Below are 22,143 nucleotides of genomic sequence, written 5' to 3'. Positions count from 1 at the left end.
GAAGAAACTTGGTCCAGTTGAGTTGGGGCACTGGCCCTTGGGACTTGAACAGGGAGCACTTTAGTAAGATCCAGGTTCAAAGTTAAAAATATAAAAAAGTGAAAATTAAAAGGGCCAGGAATGTAGCTTGGAGACAGAATACCCCTGGTTTCAATCCCCAGAACAAAAAAAGAATAAAAGAAAAGAATATGCTAGCGAAGTCTACTTAAGGTGGGGGCAGGGAGTGTGCGGGCTTCCTTCCAGGGATAAAGAGGTCCTTTCTGTAGCCCAGCAGCCTGGCCAGGCTTCCTCTGATGCTGCAGGAACATACTTGGACCACTGCTCTCTCTTCCCCGTTAGTCCTTGGACATGGGGATCCTGAGGCTGGAGGGCTCAGGCAGCTGCAGTTCCCAGCTTGTGACCCTGTGTCTGAGTCACATCTTTCTGCTTATAAAAGGGGCTCCTGTTACCCTGGTGGTGGTGACCGTGACATCGCCAGGCTGTAAGGCACCTGCCTCAGGGTCCCCTCTGGCAAGGCCAGGTTTCACTCCTGCTCATTCTTGTGTGTGTCCCTACACACTGCTCAGCTTCAGATTGGGACCCCTCAGGTTTCTTGGGCAGCGAGAGGACCACGCAGTGCTGTTTTTCAAAGAAGTGAGAGGGTCTGGGACGTGTGTCCAGGCAGCCCCTCTTGGCCTGGCCTGGGACTGCTGCAGCTACCCCTTTACTCCTGCCTCTTGGTGTCTCCCTTCTGCAACTCTTGAATTTTTTAATTTACTTTTTGTTCCAGGGATGGAACCCAGGAGCATTCTGCCACTGAGCCACATCCCCTTTTTATTTTTAATTTAGAAACAGGATCTTGCTAAGTTGGTAAAGGTCTTGCTAAGTTGCTGAGGCTGTCCTGGAACCTGTGATCCTCCTGTCTCAGCCTCCCAAGTGCTAGCAGTACAGGCGTGTGCCATCATGCCTGGCTCCTTCTGCAACTCTTCAGTGTTATTTCTAATGACCAGAGAAGGGTCTCAGAAAAGCAAGGGAACCCCTACACTGTGTTCACCAAGATCCCCTCTGGGGTGCCCCTTAACTGATCTGAGTTCTGATGTAGTCCTGTGAGGACACAGAGCTGTGGCCAGGGTGGCCAGCAGGCACCTTCGTCACTGCACTCCTGCTGCTGAGTGGCTAGGTCCTTTCCTCCTTGCACAGACACGCAGGGTCCCTGGATGTGTGTGGCTGCTCAGTTCCCGGCTCCCTCTCAAGCCTTACTCTCGAGGTTCATGCACCTTCCCTCAGCTTCCCTGGCTTGCTCCTTCCTGCAGCAGGACTGGGAACCCTTTCATGCCCCACACTCTATCTCTGTTTGCTTTCCTGGCCGGGTGCAGACTATAAGAAGCCCCTGCTGTCCACTAACGACTTCCAGATGAAGCCTGGTGTACAGCTGAGCAACTGAACAAGGCAGGGGTGATGGGAGCCCAGGCCCTGGGAGGGAGGAGAAGCTGCAGAAAGGGCCTGGTGGTCAGGATGTAGCCTCCCAGAGGAAGCTCCAGATGTGCCCGAGGCCCGCCGTGAGCCTCTGTCCCTCCCCACCCACACTGTCTGTTGTCCTTTGTGGCCTTTGGGCGGCCCTACTGGCCTGCTTCCCAGCTGCGTCTCTGTGGCTAATTTCAGTATCTGCCTGGTGTCTCACCTTTTATGTCTCCATGCAGCTGGGCCTTCAGTGGGAGACACTCACCTCTGCCTACCTCAGTCCTCAGGCTAGCGTGTCCTGCTTCTTTAAAACATTTTGTACTAGAGATTGAACCCAGGGTGCTCTACCTCTGAGCTATATCCTTAGCCTTTTAAATTTAGAAACAGGGTCTCTAAATTGCTGAGAATTGAACCTGCAATTCTATTATCCCAGCCTCCTAAGGGCATGTCCTGACCTTTTTTTTTTTTTTTTTAGTGGTACTGGGGTTCCTGGAAACCCTTCTACTTCTGGGCTACACTCCCAGACCTATTTTATATTTTTATTTGGAAACAGGGTCTCTTAAGCCAGCGAGGCTGGCTTCGAACCTGCGTGATCCTCCTGTCTCCGTCTCCGTCCCCCAAGCGTGGGGATTACAAGCGTGTAACACCAAGGCCAGCTGTCCTGACTTTTATGGTGGCTCCTACAACCTCTTCTGGCCCAGGACTCCTGTGAATCAGTTTGGTCTCAGGCTGGGGCCTTTGTGGGTGTTGTAAATGGGACCCCTGACTCTTCAGTCTTTGAAGTCAGCCCCTTTTGAATAACAAGAGGCAGGAATGTTCCCCGCGTACAAGAAGGGTGACTTGCACTGTGATCTGCTAAGAACCCATGTGTTAAAGGCTTGGTCTCCAGCTGGTCACGCTATTGGGAGGTGGTAGATCCTTCAGAAGGTGGGAGAAGTGAGGTCACTGGCTTCCATCGTCACACCGCCCTCTTTCTCTGTGTTTTCTTTTCTCCTTTATCACTGTGTCTATCATTGATTGAATTTTGAGCCTATCCTAGTCCATTTTGAGATCTTTACTTTAATTACAGTTGCAAAGGTCCTTATTTTCATTAAGATTACCTTCTAAGACTTCAAGTGCATGTAGCTTTTGGTGGGACGTTATTTAGCCCTGTAGAGAACCGTGGTGGGCATGGTGGGTATGGTGGATGCCACACACCATCTCTCCTGCCCGTGGAAAGAGTGCTGTGCCTGGAGTGTCCTTGTTAGTGAAGCAGGAGCATGCTCATTCTACAGTAGGCTCACGTTGGTCCCACACTTGGGCTACACCTCTGCTGAGGACAGTTGATGTGCTGAAGAGGCCAATCAGATTGGCTCCTTTCAAAATTTGTGTTAAGATAATATAAGCTGGGGCAATGGTGCATGCTTGTAATCCTACTACTTGGGAGGCTGAGACAGGAGGAGCACAGTTTCACAGCTAGCCTCAGCAACTTAACAAGATTCTCAGAAACTTAGCAAGACCTTATTTTGTGATAAAAAATAAAAAGGACTGAGATATAAAATGCCCCTGGCCTCAAACTCCAGTACCAAAAAAAAAAGCAAGAATTTTTTTTTCCCTTTGAGATGGGGAGCTCACTATATTGCCAAGGCTGATTTTGAACTTGTGGACTTAAATGACCTCCCACCTTGTCCTCATAGCTTGAACTAGAGTTGTGATGCACCATGCCCAGCTACATCAAACATTTTAATATGAGATCTCTACACTAAACTTGAAGGACAAAGTTGGAAGATTTAGACTGTGTAATATCAAGATCACTCTAAAGCCACAGTATCAAGACACTAGTGTTGGTGTAAGGATAAACACACAGGCCAACAGAAAGAATATAGAGTGCAGAAACAGACTCACATATAGTTTTTCACTTAATTTTTGACAAGGCTCCAATGTAATTTAAGAGGAAAGAACTTTTCAATAAATAGAGCAAGAGCAGTTAGAAATCTACATAAAACAACAAACTTTGATCACCTTCTTTACAACATATAGAAAAATTACTTAAAAATAGACCATATATTTAAATATGAAAGATAAAGTAATAAAACTTCTAGAAAGCAAGAAAATACCTTTATGATCTCAGAGTAGATAGAGTGATGTTTTGGGGGGTACTTGAGACAACCCAGAGACATTCTACCTCTGAGCTATACCCCCAGCCCTATTTTTTATTCTTTATTTCGAAACGGCTCTCACTAAGTTGCAGAGAGCCTAAGTAGCTGAGGCTGGCTGTGAACTGTGATCCTCCTGTTTTAGCCTCCCAAATACTGGGATTACAAGCCTATGCCATCATGTCTGGCCCAGCCTGATTTTTTATTTCTTATTTGGAAACAAGGTCTTGCTAGTTTGCTGAGAGCCTTCTAGGTTGCCTGGCTTTGAATCTGAAATTTCCTTGTCTCAGCTTCTCAAGTATTGGGATTACAGTGTGAGGCACCATGGCAGGCTGAGATTTATTTAAACTGATTATGAAAAGCACTAATCATTAAAGAAGAATGATAAATATGACACCTTTTGCTTATCAAAAGGTATCATTAAGCTAAGTTGCCAAGGCTGGCTTCAAACCTGCCATCCTCCTATTTCAGCCTCCCAAGTACTGGGATTATAGAAAAGCGTCACCACTCCTGGCTAAATTCCTTGTTTGTTAAGGAGACTTGACCTGGTATCCGAACCTTGCTCCTGAGGTGTGAGGACTTGTCAGACTTCTTGCTAGGGACCACAAAGCAGCTTTGGCTACACCAGCAAGACCTGACCACATTTCCTTTCAACTTTTTGAATGGGAATGCCTGTGAATGGCTTTAGGTGGGGCAGTTACTCCCTAGCCTGTGAAGTCTTGCCGCTCTCTCCTTTGTACTAGTATTGGGAAGAGGTTTTAAAAACGTATTAATGTAGCCAGGCATGGTGGCACAGGCTTGTAATCCTGGTGTTTGGGAAGTGGAGACAGGAGGATCACGCAGGTTTGAAGCCAGCCATGCGCGCTGGCTTAGGAGACCCTGTTTCCAAATAAAAATATAAAATAGGTCTGGGAGTATAGCCCGGGGGTAGAAGGGCTTCCAGGAACCCCAGTACCACCAAAAAAAAATGTATTCATGTACCAGTATTGGGAAAGATTTCGAATTTTGAAAATATATCGTTTGTACTAAAGAGAGCCAGGAATGTCAGGAAGAAGGGACTTGTAATTTACATTTCTAAAGAGAAGGAAAGAAACTGGAGCCAGGGAAGAGGTTTCTTTACATTTCTAAAAAGAGACAAATGGCCTAAAAGATGGGGGGAGATCCCAGATCCTGGAGAAGCAATTTAACACATTCTGGGGGTGTAACAAGAGGTGTAGAGGTCTGTGTTCGGAGACGGAGCTGCCCCCCCTTCTGGGGCATATCCGGCTGGAGACAGCAGAAAACTGGGCTAAGAGATAGGGCAACATATCTACAGATCAAAGGACCTGCCGCAGACTTGGTCAAGATAAAAACACTCAGTACACTGGGGTTCTTTGGTGAATTCATTCGAATTACCCCCTTGTGCCACTCTCGGGCACAGGGCTGTAACTATCTCCTGTATTTCTATCTTTTTAATAAACTCCTTTAAATCTTCAGCAACTGTCCAAGCTATGCATATTTATTCTTAGCTTAGGACAAGAACCCACGGTTTTTTTCTGCTTTTGGTCATTTTGGGTTTTGTTGTGGTTTGAGGGAAAGTGTGTCTGGGACCCTAGCGGGGGTTCCCGGGAACAGTTTACCCAAAACCATACTCTCCCAATCCGTAACATCCTTTGTGTAGCTCCCTCAGGGCATCTTGCTCTAAGGACCAGTACTTGGGGGATGGAGTAGAATTGGGGATCCCTTCTATTTTCAGCAGGGGAACTCCAGGGTCATCTTGTTTTTCCTTCCTGCCTGGTGCACATCCCTGCTAGCCTGGCCATCCCCATAGAAGCCGTGGTGACTCCCCGCTGTCCTGTACCTAGTGATCCTCCTGACCCTCTCTGAGGTCCCTCTGGCATCCCTTAGTTGACTCCTTGTATCCTTAGTACACTTTGTGTCCAGTGGGCCCTTCCTGAGAGCATCAGGGCCAGTCCAGCCCAATTAGACAGAGGCCTCTTCAGCTCTTGTCCTGACTCCACCATGTTCCAGCTGTGGCCCCAGCCAGGTGTCATCCCACTCTTACTCAGGGGAGCTTGCTCACTCTTCCTGCCAATCAGCTGTGGACACAGCAGGAGGCCCCAGAGTGGGGCTGCACCACTTGGTCCACACTAGGGCTGGCCACACCCTTCCTCTGTCCTACTCATTCCTTTTCAGGAGGACTAGAAAGGTTTTCTGTGGGTCTGTTCCTGTCCCACAGAGATGCTGAGCGCAGCAGGGTGCCTCCCAGCCCAGTGCCAGCCCGGCTAGATGGCCACTTGGGAGGGTCTCCCATCACCCAGGCCAGAGTGCTTCCCTGGAGATCATTATCCCAAACTGCAGACAAACAGCTCTAACCCCATCATCCCTGCTGAACCGGGTGGGAGGAGTGACAGCGGCAGTGACGGGGCATAAGTCAGAGGCTGGCTGAGCAGGGAAGCTCAGCTGTGTGGCCCAGCAGGGAGGAAATGATGGGCGTCATAAACAAGCATGACTTCACTCTTACCACACACGCCCCTCTGAGGTCAGACGGACCCCTCCTGTCCCCTGGGCTCTAATGGGCATGGCCCTGACGCCACAGGGCTGTGTGCTTCTAGGGGTGGGCCTGCTCCTTGCGAAAGACCCCAGGCACGGGCCCTTGGGGAGGACACGCAGGTTCTGCCCCACGAGCCAGGGGTGAGAGGTACCAGTTACCTCCCCATGCTGGCCTTGGCCTGGTGCGGGACAGAGGGAGCGGCCCTCATTCTCTGGATCTCAGGGCATGTGACCAAAACACGGAGTGTCTGCAGGACAATAGGAGCTGTCCTAGGCCCCGGAGTGCTCTTGGAAAGAGGTTTCTTCTGTGGGTCAGAGGTGCTTCTGGAAGGAAGAAATTTTTCCACTGTGCTTCAAGGAGCTTGTCAACAAATTTAAGGGAGAAGACTTTAAGCAGGGAAGATGGGAGGGCCATTAGGCAGAAGGTGCAGGACAAGGATTGGCTGGGACCCAGGCCACAGGGCCCTGCCAGCTTCCTGTCTCTCTTCTCCCCAGGAGTCCTACAGTGTTGTGGGCTCAGACAGCTGAGGCTCCACCCTGCAACTTCTGCAGCTGGGACTCATCTCCCCTTGCCCATTTCCAGGCAGGTTAGAGACCACGTGGTCCTCACAATGAGAACAGCTGGTCACTCCATGTGCCCTGCATCCTCTGATCCCTGGGACCCCTGCCCTAGCTGCCCGGGACACCCCACCACCCTGGCTACAAACCAGGCTAGTCGCAGGCTCTCAGTGTGGCTTACGTGGCTGACAGGGTTGACCCTGGACACTGGTTCCAGGTCCTCAGCCTGAGAGTAAAGGGGTGGGCGGAGGTCTGAGCAGGTTGGCCAGCCGGACTCTGGACTTCTGCGGGCACCACTCCCTTCCCCCACTCGCTCCTTCCTGTTCGTGTCTGGGGGGCAGAGAGAGAGTGACATCCCTGTGGGACTGGGGACAGCGTCTTGTGGCCGCTGCTGGGATGTGGCAGCGTCTTGGCCTCCATCTGTCCTGGCTCATCTAGCACCATGGCAGGGTCACAGCAGCAGCCTGGCTTTGCTGGAAGCTGACAGTATGCAGATGCGGCACTTGCTGGAGGAGCAAATTGCTGGCTGGGGCCGGGCCTGACTGCAACAGAAGAACTTTGTCTGAAGGATGGTGGCCGCCCTGGCTCCTGCTGCTTTGTGGGGCCTCAGGTCCGTGCTGGTCCCTCCTCTCCATCCTTAAAGCAAAGCTGGAACTTCAGATTCTAGGCAAACACCTTCTGATGTTAAAAATTAGCAGATAACAATTGGGTGGCACATCTGCCTTTTACTAAAACTTGGTACCCAATCTACAAATGAGCTGCGGAAGCCCAGACAGAGCTCCAGGGCCTGTGGAGGAAGGGGAGCCAGGCGGAAGCCCATGTGGAGCCAGGTCTGTGCAGCCTCCACTACCCTGCCACCCACTCTGGCCACCTTGCCCAGGGCTTGGTGGTGGCCATGAGTCTGGAAGCTCAGCACTGCTGTACCAGGCAGTCGATGCCATGGACTTCCTGGGGTCCTGGCCTCCAGTGGACCCTGGACAGGGGCTTCCAAAGCCCAGGCCTCCCAGGCTGGGGCCTCAGAACAGTCTTCTGGCTATGGGAATTCTTGTATAAAAGAGAAAATACAGGTGGGGGCCTGGGGACCCCAGGTCCAGATGCAAGGCTGAGCCCCCTAGATACTACCCATGCATAGGCTGAGCCCCTCCAGGCAGCTCTTTCCTTGTCTTCCTCTCTCTAGCCCTGGCCAGCCCCGGGGAGCCCATCGGAGCTGCTGGGCCAGTGAGCTGGGACCCACAGCCTGGACCAGTCCTGGGGATGCTGCTCCTTTGCAGGTCCCAACTACTGTTCCTGACACAGGGAAGGACTTTGGGGGACTGAAAGGCTAGGGTACAAGACACACTGGGAAGCCCCTTTTCAGTGAAGGCTCACCTCTTGCCAGTTCCTTCTGAGCATCTTTTGTGCTTCTGGTTGGAAGCAGGTGAAATACTCCACCCCATCCCTTCCTCATCCCATGGTCATCAGCCTACACGCATATCATGCTGTGTTCTTTGCTAAGCATCTCTGTGCAACTACTTCATGCTTCCCTAGGAACGGTCACAGAGGGGTATTATGAATGGCATAGGGCCTGTAACATCAGTACTTGGGAGGCTGAGACAGAAGGATCACAGGCTTAAGGCCAACCTCAGTGATTGAGAGAGACTTCCAGAAACTTAGCAAGACTCAGTTTCAAAATCAAAAATAACAAAAGAACTGGGAGGTGTAAATGAGAAGATAGAAGGCTTCTGGGTCCAATCCCCAATATAAATAAATAAATAAATAAATAAATAAATAAATCACCCATAGAGGTAGAATTTAACATCAGCACCAGCACAAGGACCTTGACTCCTCTGGCCCTGGGGCCCTTGCTTGTAATTGTATGTACCTCCACCCACTTTCTGCACTGTCCTGGATTCAAATTCCTGACCCACTGTCACTTTGTATTACCAAGCCTCAGTTTCCTCATCTGTAAAGGGGTGACTATCTTCCCACGCATGCATTCTGTGATGCTAAGAGGAAAGAGTTAACACCCCATGTGTGGTTGCTCAATCTTTGTGTGCATCCAGAGAAGCCTGAAACCAAGATTGATCCTTGGCTAGTTCCTGGGAATGTGACCCTAAGAATCTCTATTGCTGTTGATACTGATTGATGATGTTTTTGTGCACACTCAGGTCAATGAGGCATTGCTGAGAAGTACTAGTTTTCTCAGGAGTAATTTGTGCAAACATCAAGATGCCGATGTATCTGGTTTTACGGCTGACATCCCAAGTCTGGGTTGTCTCAGCAAGATGTGCCTATGACTACCCCTCTTGTTAAGAGCTGGAGCCTGAGACTTGTGTGGGCTTTCCTGGACAGGGACATTTGCATGGGTCCCTCTAGCTCTCTGCTACAGAGAAAGGTGCATCCGGTGTGACCTCAGTGGGCAAAGGGCTGAGAACCCACGCCTGACCTTTCACTGAATGCTTGCCTTGTCTTCTTCTCCTTTGTATCCTTTTCTTTGATAAACCTTTGCCATGAATATAACCTGATATCGAGTATTGTGAGATCTTCTAGTGAAATGTCAAACTCAAGTCCTGTCTTGGCCTCCAATATAGAAGCTTGGGGGAAGTTATACAAAGCATCTTCACAGCCAGCTGTGGTGGTGCATGCCTGTAATCTCGGTACTTGGGAGGCTGAGACAGGAGGCTCACAGGTTTGAGTACCTTCACCAATTTAATGAAATACTGTTTCTAAATTAAATGTAGAAAGGGCTCTGGGTATAGCCTGGAGGTAGAATACCCCTGGGTTCAATCCCCAGGTCCACCAAGAAAAAAGAAAATAAAAGTAAAGGGGGAGAGGGAGGGAGGAGAGAGAGAGAGAGAGAGAGAGAGAGAGAGAGAGAGAGAGAGAGAGAGACTGACTGTTTAAGCAACAAGACCCTGTTTAAAAATAAAAAAATTAAGGGTGTATTCATTTTGAGTCACCCCACCCCATGCCATTTTGGCATGGGGCTGTATTTCTATTTTCTGTATTTCTATCTTTCTAGTAAACGTCTTTAAATCTTCAAAAAAAAAAAATAAATTAAGAGGTCTGTGGCATAGCTCAGAGGTAGAATGAGAATGCCCTGGTCCAATTCCCAGCACCCTCCAACACGGCATCTTCCCATGGCTGGCACACCGTCACCCCTGGGACTTGGGACTGTTCTTGGCTTTCCCCCACTGAGCCAATCCCCTGCTCTGACCAGTGGTGGGGTTTGACCTTGAGCCTGTTCTTCCCTTAGCTTCCCTGAGTTGAGTGTTCTTTCCCCACAGATCATGCAAAGCCCACCTCCCATTGCAGCATCCTGGATCAGGGCCTTGTCTCTCACTGGAGACGTGGCGTGAAGAAGCCGCCACATGGCCTGACAGACGAGAGTCAATCCCACGGTCTGGCCCACCTCTAAGAGGTGGCATGGTCCTGCCGTGGTTTGTCCCCTCAGTGCTCATGCTGGAATGTGATTCCCAAAGTAAAAGAGTTGAAAGGTGCTGGGACCCTGAGGAGGCGACTAGGTCATTAGGAGAGATTCATGCGGTTCTGGGAAGCTTTTTATTTACACTTTTACTGGTGCCATGTAATTAAACATCACACTGAGGTCCAAAGTGCTGGAGATACAGAGCACACACACTTGTGCTTCCCTCCTGATGGCGTACCACTGGCCCTCACCCCATGCATGTACGAGACTGGCAGTGCTGACTCATATGTGGACCTAGGCTTGTTTGAACGGTGTCCTTTCCCAACCCTCCTCTGCCCCCCACCCCCTCTGCCAAGCCCCTCCCACCCGCTCACGATTGCTCTGTATTTCTCTGAAGTCCTTTGCTTCCTGTTTTCTCTCTCGTTTCCACATATGAGAGAAACATACAGCCCTGACTCTCTTCTTGGTATTGGGAATTAAACCCAGGGTGCTCTACCTCAGCTATACCTGCAGTCCTTTATATTTTTCATTCTGAAACACAGCCCCTTGAAGTTGCTGAGGCAGGCCTTGAACCTGCGATCCTCCTGTGTCAGCCTCCTAAGTACTGGGATCACAGCGTGTGCCACCCCCTCAGCTCAGACCTTGACTCTGAGTCTGGTTGGCTTCACTTCTCATAATGTTCTCTAGTTCCATCCTGTTCCCTACAAATGGCATAAACTGTGTGCTTTCATGGCTGAGTAGAATTCCATCCTGTGCACAGGCCACGTTTTCTCTGAGAAATGACTGGGTTACTAAGAGGAGCTCAGGCTGTTCTCACCAGCTCTTCAGAGCTCGTGTTTCTCTCTCCCACGTGTCCCCTTGTGCTGCCACCTTTCCTCCATACTGATGCAGCTTGAGGCCCTCGCCAGGAGCATCTGCCCAACCTTGAACTTCTAGCCTCCAGGGCTATGAGCTAAATAAACTTTCCTCCAGGTATCTGTTACAGTGACAGAGAATAGACTATGGCAGGCATATTCCTCAGATAGGAGGGAGGGTAGACCTGCCAGGGAGGGGAGGTCCTGGAAGGGAAACTGAATGCTGAGGCCGTGCCTTTGGAAGCACCCCCTCTGCCAATGCTAAGATGGTGCTTCTGCACTCAGAAGGGGCAGCATGACAGTCTGGCCCCATGGGCCCGAGTGCCAGGTATGGGATCAGATCCTGGGTGGGTGGGGCGGGCCTGGAGCTGGAGCAGCAAAGGAGTGTGGGCCAGAGAGCAGATATTGTTGGATAGAGAAAGGACGGGTGAAGGGCTAGTGTGTGCTCAGTGGTAGGGCTCGTCCAGCACCACGAGGCCAGGACCATAGTCAGGGTCGGGCTGCAGCAGGAGGACGTGTGTGCCCACACACATTGTTGTCGGGAAGGAGGAGTAACTGGATGATCCTTAATACCTTTTATCTTTTGACAGGACCAGAGAAGGTGGCCAATATATATTTGTTGAATCAGAAGCACTGTTGGTTGCCAAGACTTTGCTGCCCACTCCATCTCGGCATCTACGTGTGTAAAAATCCATGTAGTCATATTGGCGATTAGCCCCGAGAGAGGGCGTCGTCTCTGGCCAAAAAACTCCTCCACTCTTAGATATTCTTTCATAACTATTATTCTTTTAGTAATGATTCTTTTAACTCTCCACATGAATTGCTCCGGTGGTGAAAGATCAGGACTGTGAGAGAAACTGAGTCCGTGGAAAATAAACTTTCAGCTTTGTTCAAATGGTAATAACCAGTTAGATGCAGTGGCAGCATTCCAGTCAATAATTACAAATGCAGAACTCCACCCTTATCTTTGACCTTCATTAGCCAAGGGCTAAAAGGAACCTTGACCTTTGCACCTAGTAATAGCGATGCCTGGAGTTATAGCGACACCACCTGGTTAATAAGCCTATCATTTGAGGAAAAGTGCTCAGCAGCTAGAGAAGTATATTTGACAACTAAATCTAAAAACTTCATGTTATTTCTTGGTGTTTACCTGCTAAACTGTGTTATGAGTTTGCTTAAGCTTTCAGACAGCAGATGGTATTGCAGACAAAATCCAGCAGACATTCATTGAAATCCTCTAAGTCATCACACGGATTTCCCTACGACATGTATGAAAGCTGGAATCTCAGACTTCGTCCCCCATTAAATAGAGAAGGACATTGGACTAAGCCCTAGGAACAAAAGTTCCGAAAGGGTTAAAGAAAACCGGACTCCTCAAGCGATTTTGGGTGTGACTTTTGTTCTTCTGGAAATAGCCTACTAAAAGTCTCTGCAGCTGCAAGGCCAGAAGGGGCTGGCACAGAGCACAAGACCCACCTGAGATCATGGGACTGATTTCAATCACAAAGACCTGTGATATCACAGGCCTCACTTTTGTCTTGTTCAGGGTTGGTAATCTGCATGTGTATCTCTCTATTGTACTTTGGGTCATTTGCACTTTTCTACTAGGGAATCACTGGGGGAGGGAATAATATAAAAAATCTTGTGTCCAAAAATAAAGTGTTTGATGGCATAAGAAGCTTCGATCCATGTCAGGTTCTTTTCAAAAGCGCTGCTAATATGACTATTTCATAGAAGGAAAAGAATCGCTGCAGATAAGAATCTGCAGTACTTCACTCTATCCTTCCCCATCTTTACTGAGATCGGCCGCGAGTGAATTCGCGCCCCGATTGGACTGAGCTGGCTTTCGGCAATTGGTCATGATTATGTCTTTCTAGAAGAAACTTCTAAGGACAGCCTTGGGTGTTATGCATGTGCTAACCATATTTCTCAGTCACTGCTGTCTGGCAGCTGCCAGTATGAGAGCTGCCTGTTCTCCAGCATGGCTGAACTGAAAGAGTGGGTTGCTAGGAGGTAGGAAGGTGCTCAGCAAATGCTGGCCTCCTCCTTTCCAGACTCATGTTCAGCTGGAAAAAATAATGAATGAAGCAGCACGCTAACCACAGCTCCCCTTGCCACGAGCTGAGGGGTGGGCCCTCACTAACTGCTGAGCAGCAGGCACCAAGCCACAGCTAAATGATCTGACATTGGTGTCACAAACAGGAGCACCCCGATGTCGTGTGCCTCCCACTGGGGCGTGTGCGGATGCTTCCAGCCCTGCCTCAGAAGTTTATGCCAAAAATGTTTAGCCTAAATCCAATGAATTCACTTTAGAACTTAATTCTGGTTTGAGGAGCAGGAGGAGATGGGGAATCCAATTAAAAGACACATGCCTCAAGGCATCCCAGACAAACTGTGAAGGAGGAACGGTAAGTGACTTGGCTCATGAGGCAAGTCAGTGGCAAGAAGGGAAAGGAGTCCACCATAGATTGAGAGAGAACTAGAAAGTAAAATGTCCATTCTTTGGAGCCTTTGTTTGGATTATATATGAGTAAAAGACATGAAGACACTTCATTTTTGGAAAAGGATAAAATGTGGCTATGGATTGGGTGTTCGATGACGCCAAGGCCTTCTTGATCATTTAGTGCCATATGGCATTTACAGTGAAGTAGGAAGATGCCCTTACTTTATCCCTACGTGTCCTTATGAACATGTAGGGATAAAATAGAATTTGATTTTTGGAAAGAGCTATGATGGCAAACCAAAACTTTAGCCATTTTGTGTAAGATGTCTGTTTACCAGTGACCTCTCTACTAGTCTATAGTAGAAGAATGTTTTGACAAGCAATTTTTGTTCCTAAAAACAGAAGAATAAAGCTATTTGCAAAATTTTTCACAAGTTAAGGATAGGAAGCAATACCAGAGCCGGGCGTGGTGGGCACACTTGTAATACCAGCATTCTGGAGGCTGAGACCGGAGGATTGTGGTTCTCCGGATAGCCTCAGCTACTTAGTGAGGCCCTCTGCAAATTAGTGAGACCCTGTTTCATAATGAAGAATAATAATAGGGCAGGGGGTGTAGTTCGGAGGTCAAATGCCCCTGGGTTCCATCCCCAAACCTGCAAAAAAAAAAAAAAAAAAAAAAAAAAAAAGAAGCAATACCAGTAATGCTATAGCAAAACCAGTATATTCATCTTATTTTTTTTAATAGCAAAAGCATATATATGTGTGGGAAAATAACTTGGCAAAAAGCAACCTGAACTCTAAAAATATCCATATTCTTGCCAGGGGTGGTGGCGCACACTTGTAATCCCAGCGCTTGGGAGGCTGAGACAGGAGAATCACACAGGTTCGAAGCCAGCCCCAGCTACTTAGTGAGGCTCTCAGCAACTTAGTGAGACCGTTTCCAAATAAAGTATAAAAAATAGGTCTTGGAGTGTAGCCCAGAGGTAGAAGACCCCTGGGTTCCATCTCCAGTACCACACACACACACACACAACAAAAAATAATCCATATTTTTTACCTTGAGAACTTGACTTCTGGGAATTTAATCTGAAGAAATAATTCAAAAGAAGAGGAAACCCCCTCAGTGCAAGGGTGTGGCTCTGCAAAGTACACATTTTGGCTTGACAATGTTCGAGAGTGGAGTTCCGAGGACTGTGCTGTAACGTGGAAGCTTGTGAAGGTGTGCCTGGGACCCTGGCCAGCAGAGAGCCTGGAGAGGAGAGGCCCTGCTGCAGGTGGAGAACAAGAGTTCTCCTGGGAGCCAGGCACTGAGGGTGGGGCAGGGCACGTTCTCAAGCTTCTCGCAAAATTCCAAGCTGCTACCACACTGCCGTAGCCACAGTCCAACCTTGGTGGCAATGGATCAAGAGCCTGAAGTGGGTACATTCACCTGGTGAAGATCCTGCCAGCCTCACAATGGGGCAGAGCTGGGCTTTTAGGGGCCTTGGGAAGGCCCTTACCCCATTTTCTTTTTCTTCTGCATGAGTGTGTGTGTGTGTGTGTGTGTGTGTGTGTGTGTGTGTGTGTGTTGCCAAAGATTGAACCCAGGGGCTTTGAGCCACATGTCCAACCCTACTTTTTATCTTTTATTTGGAAACAGTCTCGCTAAGTTGCTGAGAGCCTCATTAAATTGCTAATGCTGGCTTAGAACCCACAATCCTCCTATCTCAGCCTCCCAAGTACTGTGATTTCAGGCCTATGCCGCCAGGCCTGGCCTCACCCCATCTTTCTCTGCTAGTCTTAGGGCCCTGTGCCCGCAAGTGGAATCCAGACCATTGAATCTGAGTGGCTGCCTCATGGGGTATAACACATACTCATTTTCTGGCGTGGTAATACGCATAACAGATGGGGATTTTCAGACCCTTTCCTGAAATCTCAGGTGGAGAAGGGGTGAGATAATGATGGCTGAATGGAAGGGAGGGAGGAAAGACTGCAGAGGGAGACTGAGCAGAGGAGATTTATTGGTACTAGGCCCTTTGAACACATTACATTGCTGCCTCAAAAGCTTTTTGAATAAGGCATGGTGTAAAATATTTCTTCACTATAGTCTAGGGTAGATATATTATCTCTATTTTACAGATGAGGAAACTATTGCTTCACGGGATTGCCAATTTCATGAAGGGTCACACTTGGTTTTAAGTGTAAACTGAGGTACGAGAATGAATCAGCAACCCAGGGAGTAGGTGATAAAGATAAATAAACAGGGCCACAAAGAGCCAGCCCTCACCAGGGTCTCTCTCCCCTCCTCTCCTCCTTCTTCTCTCCCGCCCCCATCCCTTGCTCAGAACACGTAAAGGCTTGCACAGGCGACCAACTGCCAGCCAAAGGATTTGACTTCAAAGCTGGGCGTGGTGGGCACGCTTGTGATCCCCGCGCTTGGGAGGCGGAGACAGGAGGACCCGCAGGTTCGAAGCCAGCCGCGCTGGTGTAAGAGACCCTGTTTCAAAAATGTAAAATAGGTCTGGGAGTGTAGCCTGGAGGTAGAAGGACTTCCAGGAACCCCAGTACAGCCAAAAAATAAAAAATAAAAAAACAAAAGATTTTATTTCAGACTCACCCTCAGCCTGCTGCTTTCTTATGTTCTCTTAGGACTTGTGCTCCCAACATAAACTCCTGATAGAGCTTTATCTTCCCAAGCAGGTCCCTGGTTCATCCCGCCAGACCCCTCAGAAAGAATGCTCAGAAAAAGAGACGGAGAAGTAGGATGTGCTGAGGGCCCCCGGAGGCGGAGGACCAGAAGTGGAACTCAGTGCGCTGACTGTGGAATGATCGCATCCTGTGGTATGATATTACTGTTTTAGTCAGCTTTCCTAGAACTGTGAGCAAAATACCCCACAAGAACAACGGAGAGGAGGACACATTTACTGGGGCTCATGGTTTCAGAGGGTTCAGTCCCTGGGGCTGGCTTGTGGAGGGACTCTGCTCTCACATCATGGAGGCCAGAAGCAGAGAGAGAACAAAGGCAGGGAGTGAGGGACGTGATTAATCTCCAGGGCCACACCACCCATGACACCCTACCTGCCTAAATTGCCACCCAATAAACACATTCAAATTAGTAATCCAAGATGGGCATGGCAGTGCACACCTATAATCCCAGTACTTGGGAGGCAGAGACAGGAGGGTCACCAGTTCAAAGCCAGCCTCAGCAACTTAGTGAGGCCCTCTGCAACTTAGTGAGACCCTGCTTCAAAATCTATTTATTTTTTAATAATTTTTTTTGGTAGTACTGGGGTTCCTGGAAGCCCTTCTACTTCTGGGCTACACTCCCAGACCTATTTTATATTTTTATTTGGAAACAGGGTCTCTTAAGCCAGTGCAGCTGGCTTCGAACCTGCGCGATCCTCCTGTCTCTGCCTCCCAAGCGTGGGGAGTACAAGCATGCGCCACCACGCCCGGCTATTTTTTTTAATAAATTTTTATTGGTGCACTGTAGTCATACATCTTAATGGGATAAAAAACCTTGAGATATACATGCACACATCTCTTACCCAATCCCCATCCCATTCCCTCCCCCTCTCTCCTTCCCATGCTTGGTTTGGTGATTGACTTTGATTGTTTTGTTTGTTTAAGTACATCGTGTGCTTTAGAGCTTCCCTCTTCCCCCTCTCATCCCCTCAGATAGGTCACCTTAATTGCTCCTCTATAGGAGCTCCTTTATTTAGAGTTCCTCCTGTTACCCATTTCTCCCTAGCTTTCCCATATTAGGGAAAGCATCCGATTTCGTGTGTGTGTGTGTGTGTGTGTGTGTGTGTGTGTGTGTGTGACATTTCCCTGTAAGTGCCATAATTTTGCTTTCCTTTATGGCTGGGTAAAGTTCCATTGGGTACACATCCCATAGTTCTGTAATCCACTCATCTGTTGAAGGACGTCTTGGCTGGTCCCACAGTTTGGCAATGGTGAGCTGTGCAGCTATGAACACGGTTGCTCACGCATTAGTTTGGTAGTTTGGCTTTCATTCTTTCTGGTAGATACCCAGAGGTGGTATTGCTGGATCACATGGTAAGTTCATTTTCCTTCCTCTGAGATCTTCCAGACTGTTCTCCAAAGTGGTTGCACTAATTTGTGATCCCACCAACAATGTATTGGTACTGTACTTCTCTACATCTGATCAATTACAGTCTCTTCCTTGGAAGTCCTTCTTTTATTTTCCACACTGATTCCTACTTACTGAAATCCAGAAGCTGAGTAACTTTGATGAGATGATCCACTCACAACCAATTTTTTAAAAATAGAGGTCACTTGGTTCTGGGAATCTGCTTAGAGATGTGGTGAAGCAGTGGCTTGGTGAGCCCGGCTTCAAGTGCTTCCTGACCACAAGGTTGCAGGGACCCGCTGGCCCTTTGTTGTGGAGCAGGCCCTGGTCCTGGTCTCGCTGGCTCCGGTTCCGGCTTCGGCCTTGCTATATAGCTGGCTCTGGTTCCTGCCTTGCTGTGTAACAGGCCCCAGTCCCCATCACCATGGGCAGGACAACTACAGAGGTTCCCATTTTTTCTTCAATTTTTTTTTCCAATTTAAAAAAAAATTTTTTAGAAGAAAATGCTTTTATTCATCACAATTTAAAACTGACACAAAATTCTATTGGAACTGAACCAGGATAAATAGCACTGTTACAAAATTTACATTCCTTACATCCACTGATAAGGAAATGTTATATTAGGGCTTTTCTTGGTGAACTAATTTCAGTAAAACTTGGAATTTTTACCTTAAAAATATTGTCAATGAGCATATATTCTTAAACTGTGCTAAGATATAGTTAGAAAGACAACTATAAAATCTATGATGGTAAGAACCTGCATGATTAGGACTGTTTTGTGAAACATTAAGAACCATGTTCCTATTTTAGTACTAAATCAGTGTAACTTTTTCACTGATAAGGCAAGTACTTGCTGTGGAGTCACATTATTAGCAATTTAGCAATTTAAGTTTCTTCTTAAATAACAAATACTTGAATGATCCAAGACTCAAGTGAGTTTTGCTTACCAATTTTACTCTTTTGGAGTAGAAACAAATACCTTTGTCTTTTGTACAAAAGGGAGGCAAATATGAAATGCAGCTGCTGTAAGCCTTCTGATATTTAACCAAGAGCAATGAGTTATTCTTAGGAGTGTCTCTGAAGCATTTCCAGTACTTAAAAACACAAGGCTTCTGAATAATTTCTCAAAACTAGCTTTCTACTTCTGTATATGACTTAAAACACATTTGATCTGTATTTTAGCAATTTCTATTGACTACACTTTGCCCTCAATAAGGGTTAGAGTCTCAAACAATTTCTACATATAAAGTATCTTTAAATAAGTTTCATTTTCACAGACCTGAAGACTTTTTTTGGTTATATCCTGTGAAAATTAATTTGGTCATACACATACATACATTTACATACATATGTGTACATATGTAAGTAAGTTACTTTACCATTAGAATGAAACTAGACATTGGGGGACAACTCTGAGTAGTAGTTTTGGTCTTAGAAATCCTCCTCTCTGTTGAGGAAGGCAGGTAGAGCTCGCTGAAGGACGAGATGAGGCTGTAGTAAGTTTTCTCATCATCTGTTCATCCTGCATTGCCGGGTCTCACCACCACAGCTACATGCACATCTGCTTCCTCAGCAGCACAGGCCTCCAAAGTAACATCTGTCAGAAACAAGATGTTGTTGGTTGAGAATCCAGTGCTGTTTGCAATCTTTCGATAACTCTCACTCTCTACTTTGTGTCCAATCTTGGTATCAGAGTGACCGTCAACAATCTCTCCCTCTGTAGAACACCCAAATACGAGTTTCTGTGCCTCTACACTCCCTGAAGAATAGATATACACCTTCATTCCGGCTTCTTTCCACTTTCTGACTGCTAGAACTACATCTTCAAAGAACTCTGCTTTCATGTGCCCAGCTGTGAATGCCGCCCTCCACATGTGGCCCTGCAGTTGTTTGAGTGCTGTGGTCTTTTGGTCCAGAGACATCTGCCAGCATACGTTACCTACCACAGCCTGGATCATCTGTTGTAGGTCATCTAGCCCACTCCTAGAAGCTGCAGGGATCGGAGCGGCCCCATCCAGATGAGCATCTTCTTCAGCCTGTTTCCTCAATAGACTGACATCCTGTTGGCACTCCTCTTCTTCCCAATGTTTCTGCAGATACTCTTTGACATTTTCTTTGATGTAAGGAAATAAAATATCCTTCACGAAACTGATCAGGGTAGTGGTACCTTCGATATCTAACAGGATCACACTGACCTCGGCAGGCACCGAAAGCACCACCATTGCCCGGCTGGATGCTGCGACGAGGAAAGGGGGCTGTGAGCGGTGGGCAGCGGCGCAGGGGCCAAATTTATTTTAATGTAAGAAAACAGTACATGTCTTTTGCAGGATCCAGGAGCCTGAACACCTAGTGGCAATGGATTTTATCTCCCCACTGAGAGTGGAGGCCCACAGCTTCACCACGGAGATCGGTATCTGCTGTTCTAAGAGCATCTTGGCGAGCCTGCCTGGCCAGGCGGGGCTCCCTCCGACGCACCTGAACATTTTCCTTACATAGTATGTTATCCAGAATTCCTTAGTATGTGCAGCAGGAGCAGTCTACTTTCTAGCAGATGTTTTTAAAAAATTCAAGGTGAATTGGATTGGATCTGTCTGCCTCTCCCAAATACTGTCCGCCAGTCTCTTTGTGGTGAATGTTATTACTCTGTTTCAAAATTTAAAAAATGAAAAAATAGGCAGTGTGGCTCAAAGGCAGAATGCCCCTGGGTTCCATCCCCAGGACCAAAACACACAAAAAATATTAATCTATCTACTTCACTTCTGAACGTTTTTGTGTTGCCAATACATGAGCTTTTCCAGGAGACATATTATGAATATGTAAAATACACATTACAAAATTTATCATTAAAGCATATAATTGAGTGGCACTAAATACATTTACAATGTTGTTCAAATATTACCACTATCTAGTTCCAGAACTTTTTCATCACCTTAAATAAAAACTTCATACCCATTAAGCAATCACTCCCCTTTCCTCTCTTTCCCCTAACCCACAGTAACTACTAATCTATTTCTCTCTCTGTGGATTTGTCTATTCTGGATAGTTCTTTTTTTTTTTTTTTTTTTTTTTTGCGGGTCTGGGGATGGAACCCAGAGGCATTTGACCTCCGAGCTACACCCCCTGCCCAATTTTTACTCTTTATTTTGAAACAGGGTCTCACTGAGTTACAGAGGGCCTCACTAAGTAGCTGAGGCTGTCCGTGAACCGCCATCCTCTGGTCTCAGCCTCCCAGATGCTGGGATTACAAGCGTGCCCACCACGCCCGGCTTGGATAGTTCTTATAAATGGAATCATAAAATATGTTGCTCTTTGTGTCTAGCTTCTTTTACTTAGCATAATGTTTTCTGGGTTTACACAAATTTAGCATGTGTCAGCACTTCATTCATTACTTTTTATGATCAAATAATATTCCATTGTATTTAAATACTACCTTTTGCTTATCTGCTTATTAATAAATAAGTGGATTGCTTGCATATTTAGGCTGTATAAATGATGTGCTATTATAAACATTTGTTTACAAGTATTTGCTTACCTGCTTTCAATTTCTCTCGTGTGGTACTGGGGATTGAACCCAGGGGCTTTCTACCTCTAAGCTACACTCCCAGTTCTATATTTTTCTTTATTTTGAAACAGAGTCTCACTAAGTTGCAGAGTGCCTCATTAAGCTGCTGAGGCTGGCCTTCAACCTGTGATCCTCCTGTCTCAGCCTCCCAAGCATTGAAATTACAAGCATGTGCCACCACACCCTGCTTCAATGACTTTGAGTCTATACATAGGAATGGAATTGCTGGTTAATTCCATGTTTATCTTATCAAGGAACTGAAACTATTTTGCAAACTGGATTCACCACTTAATAGGCTCACCAGCAATGTACAAAGGCCCCGTTTCTCATGTCATTCCCAATGTTTGTCACTTGCCGCCACTGCTGCTGCAGTTGTTGTTACTAGTATTGTCACCCTGGTGGGTGTAAAGCGGCATCTGCTGTGGCTGTGATTTGCATTTCCCCAGTGATCAAGCATATTGAGCATCTTTTCCGGTGCTTGTTGGTTCTTTGTAGATCTTCTTTGGAAAGATATGTATTCAAGTTCTTGGTCAGCTAACTGGGTTGTTGTCATTGGATTGTCAGAGTTCTGCATACTAGAATTATCAGATACAGGATTTACAAGTATTTTCCCCATTCTATGAGTGTCTTTTCACTCTTTTACATAGCCCCTCTTGACACACAAGTTTTTACTCTTGATCAAATGCAATTTATATTTTCTTTTGCTGTATATGCTTTTGGTGTCATATGGTAGAATCCATTGGTAAATCCAAGGTCATGAGGTTTTTGTCCCAGTGTTTTTTTCTAAGAGTTTTGCAGCTTTAGTTGTTACGCTTATATTTGGCTCATTTTGAGTAACTGTACATCATGTGACATAAATCTCTGACATCATTCCTTTGCATGTGAATATCTAGATGTTTCAGCACACGTGTTGAAAAGACTAGATCCCCAGTGGACAGTTCTGGCATCCTGGCTGAACATCAGTTGAGCACTGACATTTTTGTTTATTTCTGGACTCTCAGTTCTATTCAATTGATCTATGTCTGTCCTGTGCCAGTACCACATTCCTGTGATTGCTATAGTCTTGTAGTGTGTTTTGAAATCAAGAATTGTGATTCCTCCAACGTTGTTATACATGTTCAAGTTTATTTGGTTTTGGCCG

General features: G+C 47.0%; 1 protein-coding gene across 1 annotated transcript; it reads right to left on the bottom strand.

The window, feature by feature from the left end:
- Positions 1 to 18,957: 18,957 nt before the first annotated feature.
- Positions 18,958 to 19,662, bottom strand: LOC308264855 (enolase-phosphatase E1-like; the record flags this gene model as incomplete). Its single annotated transcript, XM_080698398.1, has 1 exon — positions 18,958 to 19,662. One exon carries the CDS (start codon positions 19,660 to 19,662, stop codon positions 18,958 to 18,960), a length of 705 nt encoding a protein of 234 aa, XP_080554524.1.
- Between the last annotated feature and the right edge of the window lie 2,481 nt (positions 19,663 to 22,143).

This window comes from Muscardinus avellanarius, assembly GCF_963383645.1.
Source record: "Muscardinus avellanarius genome assembly, chromosome: 7".
NCBI lineage: Eukaryota > Metazoa > Chordata > Mammalia > Rodentia > Gliridae > Muscardinus > Muscardinus avellanarius.
This window is presented reverse-complemented; position numbering and strand designations above follow the sequence as displayed.